The sequence below is a fragment of the Sorex araneus genome, chromosome 5, assembly GCF_027595985.1.
Source record: "Sorex araneus isolate mSorAra2 chromosome 5, mSorAra2.pri, whole genome shotgun sequence".
Lineage (NCBI taxonomy): Eukaryota > Metazoa > Chordata > Mammalia > Eulipotyphla > Soricidae > Sorex > Sorex araneus.
Window position 1 is genome coordinate 128,226,442 of NC_073306.1, and position 16,686 is coordinate 128,243,127.

Consider the following 16,686-nt stretch of genomic DNA (forward strand, 5'->3'; position numbering starts at 1 on the left):
TGCAGTGTTTCCAGATTGATGTGTGTCCCATTGTTCTGCACAAGTGCTCACATCACTTTGGCATCTCCAAATCCCTTTGTAGCATCTGTCCTTAGTGGTAAAAAGTTGGGGTCCCTCTATTGCTGCATTAGAGGGGTTCATGCAGGCAAATTGCCCGGCCCTTGCTGCTGGAAGACACAAATTTGTCATAGAGTCTAGGCCTACTATGGAGACTGACCTTGCTTGTTTCTTCTCTGTGTGGGTAAAGCATTTTTTCATCAAGCACTTGACATATTGTCTTTTCCTTCACAGTTATGATACTAAGAAGCAATAGAAAGAAGTATTTGGAGTCCTGTCTTGGAATTGATAAGTGGTACAGAGTGTCCTGTTCTATTTGTTTAAGATAAAATAGTGCCTTGAAAGAGAAAAGTAACGAAAGAAGTTCAAGATCACTACAGGAGACAAGTGTCCATCATTGTTCAACATCTAGCTATTGACCATTAGCACTGCTAATGGTTGCCCATACATTGCCTTCAACAGTGCTCCAAGCACTGGGAGAAAGTGATTTGTATTGCATTTAACAGAAAATAAATTAATATATAAGTTTGAAGCATTGTTGAAGGCAGTGTATGGGCAAAATCACAATGCCTCTATTTTTAAGCTCTTGATATAAATTCATCCCTAAGCCTCTTTCTTCCATCCTTCAGCTGAATGTGTGCAAGCAGTACTCATGAAGATTGTGTCTCCCATTTCCCACCCAACTGATAAGCCTCAATGAACCACAGAAGTGATATATGTAGAGATGAAATGCTTCTTTATTTATTCACGAATCAACAAACCCGTCCCCCAAGGAAAACACTTCGTAGAAACAAGTCTTTTCCACTGCATCTTCCCATGATTCCGGTCTAGGAGCAAATAGGGAATTCCAATAATACCTAGACCAGGAATCTGGAGCCTCTTGTAATAGCAGAATCAAGTTGACAGAGGAGAGCGAATCAAGCTTCAGCTGAGAAGCCAGGAAATTATCTTCACCATCCTAGTCCCTTAGAAGAACTTTCTGAAATAGAGAAAAATAATAAAAACGATGGAATAGTTTTCAGAAAAAATTGAGATTAACTCAACAGACTGAATCTGGGTCTGCTTTACTGTAAAACTCTCAACTGGAAGCACTGAGTTTGGTTGTCAAAATCCATAGGTCTTTTGGGCTTGAACCCTGGCACATAGGCCAAAGGTAAATTTAGTATTTTAGTAATCCACTCTTCATGCACACCATGCATTACAAAGCTCTCATAAGCTCTTCATCTTTTGTTCTTGATTTTTTGGGGGCCACACGAGGCTGTGCTCAGTGCTTATTCCTGGCTCTGTGCTCAGGGATCCCTCCTGGTGGCGGTCAGGGAACCAAGTGAGATCCCAAGGAATCAAATTCAACTGGGCACATGCAAGACAAATGCGCTACCCACTGGACTGTCTCTCCCTTGATCAACATCCAATTGACTGACAAGGAAAGAGACTCAAAGCCACGTGTTCAGGGCCTTTCCCCACACAGGCTGAAAATGAATTCTTGCCAGGTGGTAATGCACAGAAGTCCTTGCCCAAAATCTGGACAAGGTTGGGGCATGAGGGAGGGAGCAGGAGTTTATACTCCAGAGAGCCACAAGGGGCTTGGTTGGGGCTCAGCCCCTACTTACCTCGGACAGGTCTGACACAGGCTTTCCCACACATGCCCTTGCAGCACTTGAGCTTGCCCTGGCACTGGCTATCGGTCTCACAGTGGTTGGGAGGGTTGAGCATCATGCACTCTCCATACACCTGAGGACACTTCCCAGGCTTTTCCCTAGCTGGGGAGACAAGAGTCAGAGGTCAGAGGCCGTGCACCCTCCACACACATCCGTCCCCTCAGCAGAGCTTCAAGTTCAGGATTTGCTCCATTTCTTATCTCTCAAGGCCACCCTTTGCCAGTGAGCAGGTGGATCCAGCTGCTCCCTTCCCCTTTGACTGTGAATTCCTTTCTTTCCTGAGGCCTGTATATGGTTCCTGAGGAATTACCTGGCTTTCCTCTACCTCAGTACCAGTTCTCCAGAGCTGCCTGGCTACCTGAACAAATGAATAATAGTTACTGGAAAACAGACCTTGTGAGAACTGACGCTCCACCAGCTAGGAAGATCACTTCCTGTCTGGCACTCCCTGACCAAGGGACAAACTTGACTCAACTATACTTGGGATGGTAAAACTCATGACCATTCTTGTCCCCCAGAATGCTTTATTCTCTCCCCTTCCTTCCCATCACTGCTCCGGGCTCACCTTGTGTGGGGAGCTCCACAGGGTCCAAGCATTTGATGCCACAAGTATCCTGGCAGCATTTCTGGTTTCCCATGCACTGCCAGTCACTCTGGCACTGGGGTTTCTCATACCGAAAGCAGCGGACCAATTTATTAACAGGAGGACAATTTCCAGCTTTCTCGGCTTAGGGAGAAGAGGACAAAAGATCAGGAGGCTCCTGAGAAACCATCTTGGATAATGGAGTTAGCACCGTTTCCAGGAGAGGTTTCGACCTTGGAGGATCACAAGAAGAGTACCTGGCTTCCAGGAGAGTGACGGGTACCATGAAACCACACTTGAAAAGGATAAAGCTCAACCCTTGGGAAAAAGCTGAATGCTCTCAGCCAGTGTATCCTGATCCAGACAAAACCAGCCTACTCAGGGCCAGGAGACATGTAGTAACAGAGGTAGAGAGACGTAAACAAAGGTAAACAAGCCAACGGGACCGGCTGAGAGTTAGTGAGAGACAGGAAAACAGATGAAAGAACAAGAAGCAGAGAGATGACCAAGGAGTGACTGAACTAGACAGATCCAAGCACAAAGATGAGGACACAGAGAGAGAGACAGAGACAGAGACAGAGGCAGAGACAGAGGCAGACATAGGCAGAGAGAAAGAAATAGTGGTCAAATCAGAGAGGGATGCCCCCAAGACGTAGTATAGCAGGAAAGGCACATGCCTTGAACACAGTTGACACAGGTTTGATCCCCAAAACTCCATGTGGTCCCCAAGCACAGCCAGAAGTAATCCCCAAGTGCAAAGCCAGGAGTAAGCCCTTGGCACTGCCAGCTGTGTACCCGCACTACAGGGGGGAAAGGAGTAAGAAAGAGACTTATGCTGCTAGAGTGGCAGAATAAGAAGAATTTTCAGATGCTCAGAAAACCACAGACCTGGGTTCATGTGGACATGAGCCCACACTTAGGGAGGGCTGAGATCTCAGAACCTAGAGAAGGGCAAAGCCCTCACCACCAGAGCCCACCCCTGACCCCCACAGCCAAGACCATACCAGGGAAATCCCAACTCACACTTCTGAGCACCTTCCACGGTCCATGGTTCCAGAGTTACCAGGAGAAGAACTCCCAGGGGGAGGAGACTGATGGACTTCATGACGAGGATGGAGCGGCTCTGATGACCAATGCCAAACTTCACTATTTATCCCTCACCAGTGGGTGTGGCTGTACTAAGCTGTGTTTGTCCCCTCCCAGCTGTAATTTCATGGGCGGGAAGTTTTAGAAGAGAAATCCAGATCCCAGGGGACAGTCACTCCCTTTTCTCCAAAGACAGACTGTGACACCGAATAACACAGAGTGAGAATAGAAAAGGCTGACCTGGAGGATTGCAGCAAACTCATGAAGAGACCATCTCAGCTGTACATTTGACTGTGGAATATGGCATCCCCAGATTGTTTGCCTTGCAAGTGGAGAGGGCAAAAGAATTCAGCTGCCAAGATTCTATTGAAATATGGAGCTAAAAATAGAGTTGTGGAACTCTCAAATGTGACCTGAATAATTACACCCTCTTTCTCACATTCCCGGACTCTCAAAGATTGTGAAACTCTACAACTGTCTAAAGACATTTCCTTCTCAAAGTTCAGATGACACATTACTCAACATACAAATCGTGTTTCTCTGAATCAATGGCACTGTTATATCTCCCGTATCTATTCCATGTCCAAGAAGATTGTCAGAAGAAGGGAGTAGAAGGAAGAGCTCTGTCCTTAGTCAATCTTTGGAGTTCAGTGTTCCAAACTTTCAGTGTGGTGATAATAACACAGAGGAGAGCTGAGAGATTTTGTAAGTGAAATGACTCTGAAAAGAATAATTGGGGCCAAAGAGACAGCTCAATTGGCTGAGGAGATGCTTTTTATGCAGAAGGCTGGGCTCAATCGCCAGCATTACATGGTCAATGGAGAACTGTCAGAAGTGACCCCCTCCCAAGCACTGAGTTGTGAGTAACGCCTGAGCACTTCTTGGTGTGACTACAAAACAAAACAAAATAAATGGATGGAATCTCTTATGACTGAAGATAACTGAGATGAATTGAGATAGAGAGGAAAGGCAGGGTTGGAGAAATTCCTCAATAGGATGAATGTGTAAACACAAAAGGGCAGCGGCGCTCTATCTCTCCCACCATCTGTGTCCAGTAGTCTCACGCCGCTTCCCCTAGCCCGGGGAGGTCGATGGCAATGGGCAGGCAAAGGAAGGGTCGAGGGCCAGGCTAGTTGTTCTCAATTGCAGTTTATTCCATTCCCATCTCCATTCTCCTCTGATTCTCCTCGTGCTTCTCCCTCCCTTAATTCTCCTTCTCCATCTCTCATCAATCTCCTTCTCATCAATCTACCCTGGCATTGAATCTCATTGAAAGAGATTCAATGCCAGGGTAGCTCACAGCTTGCCTGGGTCCACCCAGTTCACTAATTCTCCTCTGGCCCTGCGTCTGGAACCCCTAGTCCATTCTTACAGTCTAGTTAAATCCCCAAGCATGAGGGGTTGGAGCTTATACATTGATGTGGTTACAATCAATAGGGTTAAAGTGCTTTCCCTAAGGCTATGCTGCTTCTAGGACAGATTCACACACAGCAGGATGACCCACCTCAGGGCAAAATACCATCGTGGTGCGTTTCTCCTTTCCTTAGTCCAATAAACATGCATTCATAATATTAATCATTATATATGGACACACAATGTCTTTAGCCTACTTCTCCCTCTGGGAGAAACTGGCAATCTTCTGAGAGCTTCCTGCCCACATGGGACAGCCTTGCAAGCTTCCCATGGTATATTCATATGCAAAATCCAGTAACAAGCTGGATCTCATTCCCTGACCCTGAAGAGCCCCCAGTGCAACATCGTTAGGAGGGACAAGTCAAGATAGACTTCTAAGATCTCAGGGAAAGGACGAAATGAGATGTTACTGAGCCCACCCGACAAATCGGTGATTAACGGGTTTCCATGATCTTGATATATGGACACAGTAAGAGATACATTAAACTTATAGAATTGTTCTCCTGGGTCATCTCGATCTCAGACTACAGTGCTCAGGTCAGATTAGTCTTTCCTATCCCTAGCAGGGTCCTAGTCTTGTAGTTACTTTTGGATCATGACAGCATTTGTCCATGATCAAGCCCTTAACTTATAGTTAAGAATCATGGCGCTTTGGCCTGGCCCATTTCAATGCCAGGGTAGCTCACAGCTTGCCTGGGTCCACTCAGTTCATCATCAGGACCCTTCTTTTGGGGTGCTAGAAACTAAGGGCAACTGAGGCTTAAGTCAAGAAAGCAGATGCCCGGGAGTCAATAATATTCAAAGCTAATTAAATCTCAAGTCACAGAAGCATAATATTACCTGTCTTCCTTTGTCCATACAAAAAGGACATTCCTTTAAATTAAACTCTTCAAAAGACATAAGGAGAGGAGAAAGGCAATATTTAACTCATACATATATAATCTTAGATTTTTGAGGAATCTGACCTTACAAGTTAACAGAGTCTGGTTAGGGGGAAAAGGTGATAGACTGGTTGTGGAAGAGAGAATAGAGAAGAGGTTACAGATAAACACAGTGGAATGGAAGTGCCTCAGGAGCACTGTGATAGACCTAAGCTTCCTGTCGCAAGGGAAACAGGACATTCCAATGTTGTCCTAAAATATTTAGAGCTACATTCCAATAGACACAGAGGCATGGAGGTGCTTCAGGAGCACTATGATGGGTATCACCCAAAAAAACCTAAGCTCTGTAGCAAGGGAGAAAGGACAAATCAATGTTATCCTACAGCTGAGCACATGCTTTGTATATAGAAAATCTAGGTCCTATCTCCAGTACCACAGGATGGTCCACTGAGCCCCATGGGAAGTGATCCCTGAAACTCACTTAAGGAGGGAGGGAGTCATGAATAGTTTCTGAGTAGCATAGGGTGTGGAGATTGCTCAAAACCCAAAACTGGTCCAACAACACTGGAATGCCAGACGGAGAAGATACAGCTGGCATGCCTTCTCCAGATGGAGCCCCAGCGACACTGAACTTCTACTAATATGGCTCCGGTATGTGGGAGGGGGACACCTCCAAACTTCAGAAGGCACGGGAGTGGGGCAGCGAGAGCCCAGTTTCCAATTCATCCTGGCCTCCGGAAGTCATGCCCTCGACCCACCCTCAGCGCCATCTTAACCAGCAGTGAAGAATTCAGGCTGCTCCGGCAGGCACCGCCGGCTGGAGATTGCTCCAGACCCCAGACCAGGCAAAAAAACTGGGGGACGAGACGGAGAAGTTACCGCTGGCACAACTTCTCCAGATGGAGGCCCAGTGATACTGAGCTTCTACTAACACAGCTCCGGTATGCGGGACTGGGACACCTCCAAACCACGTGGCCGCTTACGCGTCTGCTCGACCTTTCCTGATATACAAAATATATGCTCAGGAATGGCTCGCCACCCCTTAGCGTCCATTATCCCAGAGACACAGAAACCAATCTCAGAAAGCAGTGGTTGCTGGAAGTTATACTCCTGGACTCTGAACTAAGCTACGGCCCCGTACAGCCCCGGGAGAGGAAGGGTTTCTGTCCCTTGGCCTTTTCCCCCTTGGACAGCATGGCAACCACCACCGCTCAAAAACAATCAGACAGAGAAGTAGGAGTTTGCAGTGATGGGACAGGATGCATGGGGAATCTTGCGATGGGGGACGCAGAACTGGCCCTGCCTCCTGCCCAAATGAGACCCCAAGCGGTCGCCCATGTACAGCTCCTCTGCTCCCTAACAGCCATGATCCCAGCACCACAGAAACCAATCTCGGAATGCAGCATCTGCTGGCAGAAATACCTCTGGACTTAATACCAGAATTCCAAATACGGGCGGCTGTTTTCGAGACCGTGCAACATCTTATACTCTGTTACCAACAATAAAAAACATACAATCTAATGATGCCATTCCGACAGGTCTGACTGTTGGGGGAAAAACTCCAAATAATGATAGTGACTTTTCTGTCAAAAAATGAATGTAATCAAAGTAAGGAAAGAGTAGAGTGAAAATCATCTGCCACACAGGCAGAGGGGGAGTGGGAGGGGTGGTATGCTGGGGTTATTGGTGGTGGAACATGTGCACTGGTGAAAGGATGGGTGTTTGAGCATAGTATGACTGAGACTCGATCCTAAAAGCCCTGTAATTGTTCTAACGGTGACTCAATTAAAAAATCACAAATTCACAAAATCACAAAATCCCGTTAATCACCAATTTCTCAGGCGGGCTCAATAACATCTCATTTCGTCCTTTCCCTGGGATCTTAGAAATCCATCTCGACTCGGCCCTCCAAAGGATGTTGCACTGGGGGCTCTTCAGGGTCAGGGGAATGAGATCCAGCTTGTTACTGGATTTTGCATATGAATACACCATGGGAAGCTTGCAAGGCTGTCCCATGTGGGCAGGAAGCTCTCAGAAGATTGCCAGTTTCTCCCAAAGGGAGAAGTAGGTTAAAGATATCTGAAAGTTTCTGAGAGCTTGCTTTTAAGTTTCTCTCTGGATGTTGGCCGTTGATGAGATTACACACACCTGGGTTCCTCTGCTGGTACCTTCATTCATGAAGTCTGTCCGAACGTATGGAGAGGGGCCTCCAGCATGGCTGTAGCTAGGTTCCAGTAGTCTTCAGCCGCCGGGAGCTCTACTCGGGGTGGGGAGGGAAGCTGGAGCCCATCACCTCTGACGGGCCCCGGGGAAGACAGTCAGGCGTACGGGAGAGAGACTCTCTAGCAATTAAAAAATAAAAAATAAAAATAATTTTAAAAATTAAAAAAAAGAAGTCGATAGAAGCTCTGAACATCAGGATAACAGAAGATGAGCAAACGATCAAGGAGTACGAAGATGAGAAAGAGAAAACCACTAGGAAACAGCAGACAGTGGAATATAGCCTGAAATGAACAGCAGACTAGACAACTATGGGATAAGTTCAGGAGGAATATTATAAGAAACAATCAGAGTCACTGAAGAACAGGAAGGCAAATGTGTTTATGAAACAATAAAGAAATCACAGACCAAAAAAATTTCCCATAGTGAGGATTACAGGTACTGAGATCCAAGAAGCCCAAAAGGTCCCAGTGAAAATAGACACAATTAGGAAAATGGCAAGACACATATACTCAGAATAACAAAATCCAAAGTTAGTGTCAGAATACTGACTGCGGCAAGATTTTAAAAGGAACTTATATATAATGGAAAGCTCATTAAATATGCAGCTGATCTGTCAAGTGAGACTCCATGAGTATGAAGAATTTGGAAGGAGATAGTATAAAAACACATAGGAATGAAATGAACACATCACCAAGAATATGCTATCCAGCTTGACTATCAAATTTGAAAGAACTGTACAGAGTTTCATGGACAGGCAATAGCTTAGGAAATTCATAGCCTTAAAACCAGTTTTCAGGAAGAATTAAAAGAGCTACTTTAAAGGACAAGAGAAAGTTCCCATCATGTGGCCTTGAGTATGGCAGTCAGTAATGGCGCATGTGGTTGTCAGCGACTAGATTAAGAAAGGTTTAAAGCATATAGCAATTCATCATCACAAACTGACTTTTATTGAGTGATTTTCTGGCAATTCTATTTGCCATTCCTTTAAGTTTCCTTGGACCAAGTAATATGAAATAAATTATCATATGCCTGCCAGGAGGGTAGCTGGAGGTGAGAGGGAATCTGGGAATGTTGGTGGTAGGATGGAGGTTGGAATAGTGTATGCCTGAAACAACTCTATTACGAACAATTTTGTAAATCATGGTGTCTCAATAAAAATTCCTGGAGGAAAAAAAAAGTAGAACTAAAACCTTTCACAATAGCTTATCAAGAGAAGACAACTTGTGGCGGGGGGGGGGGTGGAGAAGAGATAGAGCAGTGAGTGGGATTCTGTTGTCTTGCACACAGCAAACCCAGTTCAATCTCTGCATCCCATATAGTCCCCTGAACCACACCTGGTGTGATTCCTGAGCACAGAGCCAGGAGTAAGCCCTGATCTCCATTAGGTGTGGCCCAAAATTCAACCACCCCCAAAGTAAAGATAAGACAAGTAGGTTGATGAAAGTTGAAGTTTAGTTCTTTTTCCTAAGTGCACTATTTATATTAAAGTTTATAATTTTTTATTTCGTCCAACTTGATTGCACATATATTGTTCCTTAGTTCCCCCTTTTCTTTGTTTGTTTGTGGGTTGTTTTTTTTGGCTCATCTGTTTGTTTCTGGGTTTTTTTTTTGTTCCCAGGTTTATTACCTATTCTCGTAAAAAGGAATTTCTTGAGAAAACAAACAGTAAAATTAATTTTTTTGTGAGAGGACGGAGAAAAAAGGAAACGTGTTGTGGTCTGGAGAAATAGTACAGAGGTAAAGGTGTTTACCTTGCATTTGGTGGCCCTGATTTAACCCCTGGCATGTGTTTCCTTACAAAATCCCTGAATATACAGTCAGGAGTAAGTCAGAGCAACAAACGGGTGCTCAAACAGAAACATGTTCAAGAGTGAATGTTTCCCCTGTCCAGAGACAGCCTCATAACATAAAGAAAGGAATTACACATCCCAAAAGGACGAAGAGACTCCAAAAATAGAATGCACTGTGTTTTCTGTTTCAAAGTTGGCTATCTTAAGGTTTTTCCAAACTGCCTGGATTGCAGTTATTTTAATGAAGAGAAGAGTCTCATGCCAGGGTGGTAAGAAGGGGAGAGCTTAGAACTTTCAGTGTTTATTTGCTCAGTCTTATCAGGAACTTTTGTTTCTCCCTTGAAGTCCCTCCTCTCCTGAGGAGGGTTCAGCCTTCACCTCCTGAACTATCCAAAGGATGTCCAGCAAAATGGCTGGTGACAGAGTTACTTCTTTTTTAGATTATATCTTGGTTCTAGTACTTCCCCAAACTCACAGAGAAGTGCCCATTACCTGAGTACTTACCCATTTGTTCAATGCTCAGGCCATCAGCATTTCATTGGCCCAAGGGCCAGTCCCTCTGTGACTGGTGCCTGCCACTGTACTCTCAGTTGATGCAGCCACATTTGCCAGCACCTGGCTGTCCCCTCGGGCAGTGCTCCTCTGTGTGAGGAGCTCCTCTGCTTGGTCCTCTTCTGCTTGATGCCCCCGCCAGGGTGCTTAACTCAAACACATGCTCAGTTCCTGGGGCCAGTGAAGGTGGTGGTCTGGAGCCCTAATCCTGAGGAACACGGCTGTCCAGCAACAACCTCTGCCCCTTTCCCAGCATTCCTCAGAAAGTGACTGAGAACCCAACAAGGTCCATTCACTTCTGTTCTTTTGCAAATCACCAAATGATTTTTAAAATCCATCCAAATAAATCCAGAAATCAAATTCGCTTTTTTTTTCTTTTTGGGTCACACTTGGCGATGCTCATAAATTAATCTCGGCTCTGCACTCACGAATTAACCCCTGGCGGTGCTCAGGGGACCATATGAGATTCTGGGAATTGAACCGGGGTCGGCCTCGTGCAAGGCAAACGCCCTACCCTCTGTGCTATCACTCCAGCCCCTCAAATTTGCTTTCTTAAAGGATTCATTACCTCCTAGCCAGCACGTAGACTGGCACCAATTTAGATATTGTTTTAAACTTGTTCTTCCATGTTGCTTTGTTTTTTGTTGTTTCAACTTCTGTCTCTTCACACCAGAGCGAGTGTTTTCTAAAGCAGCAAACCCCTCTGCCCTCCCAAGGACAGGGGTGTTGGGGGCCAGGCTTTTCCCTCCTCCAGTTCTAATGTTCTTCTCTCTTTTCAGACTTTCAGACTGACAACTCTGAAACCCAGTGAATCATTGCCTAGGCCCCACTAAAACTAAGGTAGCACGAGATTTCACCCCTTATGCACACAGGATCTACAGTTCTTTTCTCAGCTGAAGAAGCTCCAGAAGATGTACCTTCACCCATTTTCCCCTTAAAGATTTAAGGTGGTGAAATTCCTAGCAGAAGGTGGGGGGTGGGTATGAAGCAGGGAGACAGGTAGTTAGGGAAGGGGCCCCTGGCAATGAGTTCTCGGGAAGTAATAAAATCAACTAGACCTAAGTCTACCAAGAGCTACCTTGTGAGCACAGGAACTAAGGCCTGATGAGAACTTCCCACAGACACAGAGAAGGCTGAAAGCCCCCTCCCCATAAAGAAAAGCCACAGCAGGAGTAAGTTCTGGAAAGGAATATCAAAGAAAAACATCAAACACTCCCAACTCTACTCCTTGACAATACCCTAACACTGGACTCTTATCTAGGTAGAAAGCCCCACGTTGGGGAGTGGGGGCAGCTTGGGAGAAACCCTATAGAAGCCAATTTGAAGTAAGGGAGTGTGTGCTTATGCTGACCATATATTGCTGCTAAACACATGTGGTACCCTAGCACTTGTCTGCATCTCCCCTCTTGAGATGTACACTTCAGTACTTTAGTGCTAGGATGTGTACTGTGGCCCTCTCCAGTCTGGAGAAGAAACCTGTGTTCTCTCTTCTCTCTCTCTCTCTCTCTCTCTCTCTCTCTCTCTCTCTCTCTCTCTCTCTCTCTCTCTCTCTCTCTCTCTCTCTCTCTCTCTCTCTCTCCCTTTTTCGCTCTCACCCTGTGTGTGTGTGTGTGTTCTTGGGGCAAGAGAGATTGCTCAAAGAGTGACTGTCTTGCAGGCTCAGGACCATTTTCACTCCCCTGCAGAACCCCATGTTCTGCAGGGTGCTGAGGAGTTTGTGCAAACCTCATGATTTCAGCAGTAGCAACATTAAAAGGCAAAGGGATAGGGATAATAAAAAAAAGGATGAATGTATTCTTGGTTCTCATGCAAGCTTTATAATAATGTAATAACTGCAGGATAATATTCTCAAATTGCTTTTACACAGATTTGAGGGATATTTTAGTAATTACTTGAAAATATAAACATTTATTAAGTTGAAATATTTAGCACAAGTGGTCTTCTCGAATGTAAACTTTATTTCTCCATTTATTCTATTCTTAATATTTTCAATAAAAATTTTTTGTAACACATGAAGATTTGACATAATTGTAAAGTTTGTTTCTAGGTATATTGGACAAGTTTTTCCTTGAACTAGCTATATCTATATCTGTTATTTCAATTGTTTGTGGATAATGATAGCAATGTTACAGTTACAGATAAATGTTTATATCCAACATCTGATGAGACTCCAGTTTTTTTGAACTATTATGAAAGAAATTATAATGTCTATAAAGAATCATAATTTGTAATCTTTCTTTCCACTCCTAGATTTCTTTTCACTTTTTAAAATGGGACCAAATTAATTTGGGAACATCAGCACCTTGCTTCTCGTTAGGCAGTGCAGTATCAAGCCCACTGACTTAATTATCCCAACTCAGATGAGAGGACACAGCCTGGGGTTTGCTGCAGGTAAATAATGGAACAACTCTCAGTAATGGAGTCTTCATCTGTGAAGAGGCAAGGAATGAGTGTGGGGGAGAAAGAGAGACAGAGACAGAGGTGAGTGTGCTGCTAAAGTCTCCTGATCCTAATTGCAGGTTCACAGATTCTGTCCCATCACCACCACCTTTCCACTCTTCTCCTCATCGTACTGCAGCCTTATATAACTCAGATGCTGCTTCATGTGACCCTAATTCAGTTTTTGAGTTTAGTGCTTGAAATAGCAACCCAATAGATGAAATAGGAATGAACTGGCAACCCATGTGGAGCTTCCAACATTTTTATTAGTCACTGCCACACATTTACTTCTATGCTCAATAGAATATTAGAAATATTTGCAATATGTCATGTGGAATATATGTAGAGGCAATAGTTTAAACCTGCAGGACTTCGGCTTTTGACATTTTTTTTCTAGAATACAGCCAGCGTTGTTCAGAGAAGATAATTATGTTTCCTTCTACTGATCAATGGGTATGATATCAAACGTTTGGTAACCTCATAATATTCATCAGATTGTTGCATTAAAAAGTGCCATAAAATTTAGTTTCTTTTGGGGCTGGAGCAATAGCACAGCGGGTAGGGCGTTTGTCTTGCATGCGGCTGATCCGGGTTCGATTCCAGCATCCCATATGGTCCCCTGAGCACCGCCAGCAATGATTCCTGAGTGCATGAACCAGGAGTAACCCCTGTGCATCGCCAGGTGTGACCCAAAAAGCCAAAAAAAAATTAGTCTCTTTAGACAACCACAATTTAGACAACCACACAGGTCATCTCATAATTTAAGTATTAAGAATCCAGATGTGGATTAGTTGGGTCGTGTAGGAACAAAGACATAGTACAGTAGGTAGGGTCTTCGCCTTGCATGGGACAAAGCTGTGTTCAAACTAAACACCACGTATAGTCCCCTGAGCCCACAGAAGTGATCCCTGAGCACAACGTGCACCAAAAAAAAAAAATCCAAAAAACCAAACTGGCTGGGTGGTCCAAGTTTAAACTCTCCCCCAAGGTTATGACTATGCCATGTGCTGAGACTGCAGTCACTAGACCAACCAGGGACTACAAAGCCATGTTCCAAGCTCGCTCACATGTGGCTGCTGGGTCTCACTTCTATCAGACTGCTGACCAGAGTCAGCAGCATGCCCCTGTGGGCCACTCCTCAGTTGGCTAGGCATCCTCTGGAAAGAGCAGCTGAGTTCTGCCAGAGTAAGAAATCAGAGAGTACGTTGCCCACCCCGCCCCCACCTCCCATCAAAAGGCACGCTGCAAGCTCTCCATCACATGCTTAATTTCCCCAACAAAGACACAAGTAACTCTTGCTCTAAAATGCATGATTGATCACACAGACCACCCTGCAGAAATACGGGAAAGGATCAAACAGGGCGTGGGTACTCAGAAGTACTCCCAGGGTACTCAGAGGTGAGTATGGCTTGAAGTGAGTATGGCCTGAGCATGGCTTGACCACATGCAGGGATAAATAAAATCTCTCCCCCTCTTATCCTCCTCCTGACATGGCTAGTTTAACACATCCAGCTGCTGCCCTGGAAACACTAATTGAGTGTAGTATCAAATATTCTCTTTAACACTTTTCAGGAAAGGGTCTGATTGCATTTTTAAAATATTATCTAATCAAGTTCTCTAGTTCTTGTCAAGTACAGAGGGTGCTGTTGTAGTCCACGCAAGGGTACAGTTCCTGACGCTCGGTATTCAGCTTTCTTAACACTTTCTGTTCCATGAAACCAAGAACACCACCCTTATATGGAATTGGCCAACAGCATGTCATCCAAGTGACCTCTGGGACAATAATATATATATTTATGTTTGTGTATATATATATATATATATATATATATATTGGGTTTTGGGTCACACCCGAAGATGCACAAGGGTTACTCCTGGCTCATGCACTCAGGAATTACTCCTAGTCGTGATGGGGGGGCGGGGGGGCATCTGGGATTCTGGGAATCGAATCCAGGTCAGCCAAGTGCAAGGTAAACACCCTACCACCTTACCCACTTTGATATCACTCCAGCCCCCTGGGACAATATTCTTATTGTTGGGAAAAGCAACCTCCTGCATGCGTGCCCCACTCAGCTGATGAGAATAGACCTTGACGTTCCCCCCAAAGATAAGCTTCCCAAAGAGTCTGTGCCAGGTCGATTGTCTGTAGGACAGTATTGTGCAGTGTTTTCAGCTCAATGTGTGCTTCATTATTCTGTACCAGTACAAACACTACATGGCATCTACTAATCCCTTTGCACCATCTGTCCTTGGTGGTAAAAAGTTAGGGCCCCTCTATTGCTGCATTAGAGGGGTCCATGCAGGTAAATTGCAGACACATTTGTCACGGAATCTAGGCCTACTGTGGCTGTTTCTTGCTTGTTTCTTCTCTGTGTGGGTAAAGCATTTTTTATCGAGCACTTCACTGTCATTTCCGTCATGGTTCTGATACTAAGAAGCAATAGAGAAAAGAATTTGGAGTCCTCTCTTGGAATTGATAAGTAGTACAGAGTGTTATGTTCTATTTATTGAAGAAAAAATAATGTCTTGAAAGAGAGAAGAAAAGAAAGAAGTTCAAGGGTCTGGAGTGATAGCACAGAGTATAAGGCATTTGCCTTGCATGCGGCCGACCCGGGTTCAAATCAGAGCATCCCATATGGTCCTCTGAGCACTGCCAGGGGTAATTCCTGAGTGCATAAGCCAGGAGTGACCCTGTGCATTGCCAGGTGTGACAAAGAAAGAAAGAAAGAAAGAAAGAAAGAAAGAAAGAAAGAAAGAAAGAAAGAAAGAAAGAAAGAAAGAAAGAAAGAAAGAAAGAAAGAAAGAAAGAAAGAAAGAAAGAAAGAAAGAAAGAAAGAAAGAAAGAAAGAAAGAAAGAAAGAAGTTCAAGATCACTACAGGAGGCAAGTGTCCATCGTTGTTGAACATCCAGCTATTGACTAATAGCACTGTCTCCAGTTGCCCATACACTGCCTTCAACAGTGCTTCAACACTGGGAGAAAGTGATTTGTATTGCACTTAACAGAAAAGAAAGTAAGACAGAAGAGGTAAGGTCATGTGATCAAAATCACAGTACATCTATTTTAAGGCTGATATAAATTCATCCCAACGCTTCTTTCTTCCATTCTGAAACTGGATGTGTACAAGCATTGCCCATGCAGACTTTTTCTCCCATTTCTCACCCAACTCATAAGCCTCCATGAACCACAGTAGCAGGGTGTGTAGAGATGAAATGCTTCTTTATTTATTTATGAATCAGCAGACATTTCCTGAAAAACTCCTGTGTGCCAAACCCTTCCCCCAAGGAAATATTTTGTAGAAAGACATCTTCACTATGGCATATTCCCATCATTCCAGTGAAGGAGAAAACAACTAGAGCAGAAATTTGGATCCTCTTGTAGTAGCAGGATCAAGTGACAGAGGAGAGTGAATCAAGCATTAGCTGAGAAGCCATGAAATTATCTTCACCATCCTAGTCCCTTAGAAGAACTTTCTGAAATAGAGGAAAATAATAGAAACAATGGAATAGTTTTCAGAAAAAGTTGAGATTAACTCAACAGACTGAATCTGGGTCTGTTTTACTGTAAAATTCTCAACTTGGAGCACTGAGTTTGGTTGTCAAAATCCACAGGTCTTTTGGGCTTGAACCCTGGCACATAGGATAAAGGTAAATTTAGTATCTTAGTAATACATTCTTCATGCACACAATGCATTACAAAGCTCTCATAAGCTCTTCATCTTTTGTTTTTGTTTTTTTGGGGGGCCACACCAGGCTGTGCTCAGTACTTATTCCTGGCTCTGTGCTCAGGGATCCCTCCTGGTGGTGCTCAGGGAACCAAATGAGATCCCAAGGAATCAAATTCAACTGGGAACATGCAAGACAAATGCGCTACCCACTGGACTGTCTCTCCCTTCATCATCATCCAATTGACTGACAAGGAAAGAGACTCAAAGCCACGTGTTCAGGGCCTTTCCCCACACAGGCTGAAAATGAATTCTTGCCAGGTGGTAATGCATAGAAGTCC

At 44.4% G+C, this 16,686-nt stretch overlaps 1 protein-coding gene across 1 annotated transcript; it reads right to left on the reverse strand.

Annotated features, from left to right (window-relative positions):
• Positions 1-886: 886 nt before the first annotated feature.
• On the reverse strand, positions 887-3,448 carry LOC101556041 (antileukoproteinase-like). The gene is made up of 4 exons (XM_055140360.1): positions 3,322-3,448; positions 2,281-2,442; positions 1,668-1,817; positions 887-1,036 (listed from the first exon to the last, which is right to left on the reverse strand). Exons 1-4 carry the CDS (start codon positions 3,401-3,403, stop codon positions 1,008-1,010), a joined length of 423 nt encoding a protein of 140 aa, XP_054996335.1. The 5' UTR covers positions 3,404-3,448; the 3' UTR covers positions 887-1,007.
• Positions 3,449-16,686: the final 13,238 nt, after the last annotated feature.

Coding starts and splice junctions, on each gene's coding strand:
- LOC101556041 (XM_055140360.1), bottom strand. CDS start 3,403: ATGAAGTCCATCAGTCTCCTCCCCCTGGGAGTTCTTCTCCTGGTAACT. Junction 2,443..3,321: donor CGTGGAAGGTGCTCAGAAGT/GTGAGTTGGGAT, acceptor CTTCTCCCTAAG/CCGAGAAAGCTGGAAATTGT. Junction 1,037..1,667: donor CTGTGTCAGACCTGTCCGAG/GTAAGTAGGGGC, acceptor TCTCTATTTCAG/AAAGTTCTTCTAAGGGACTA.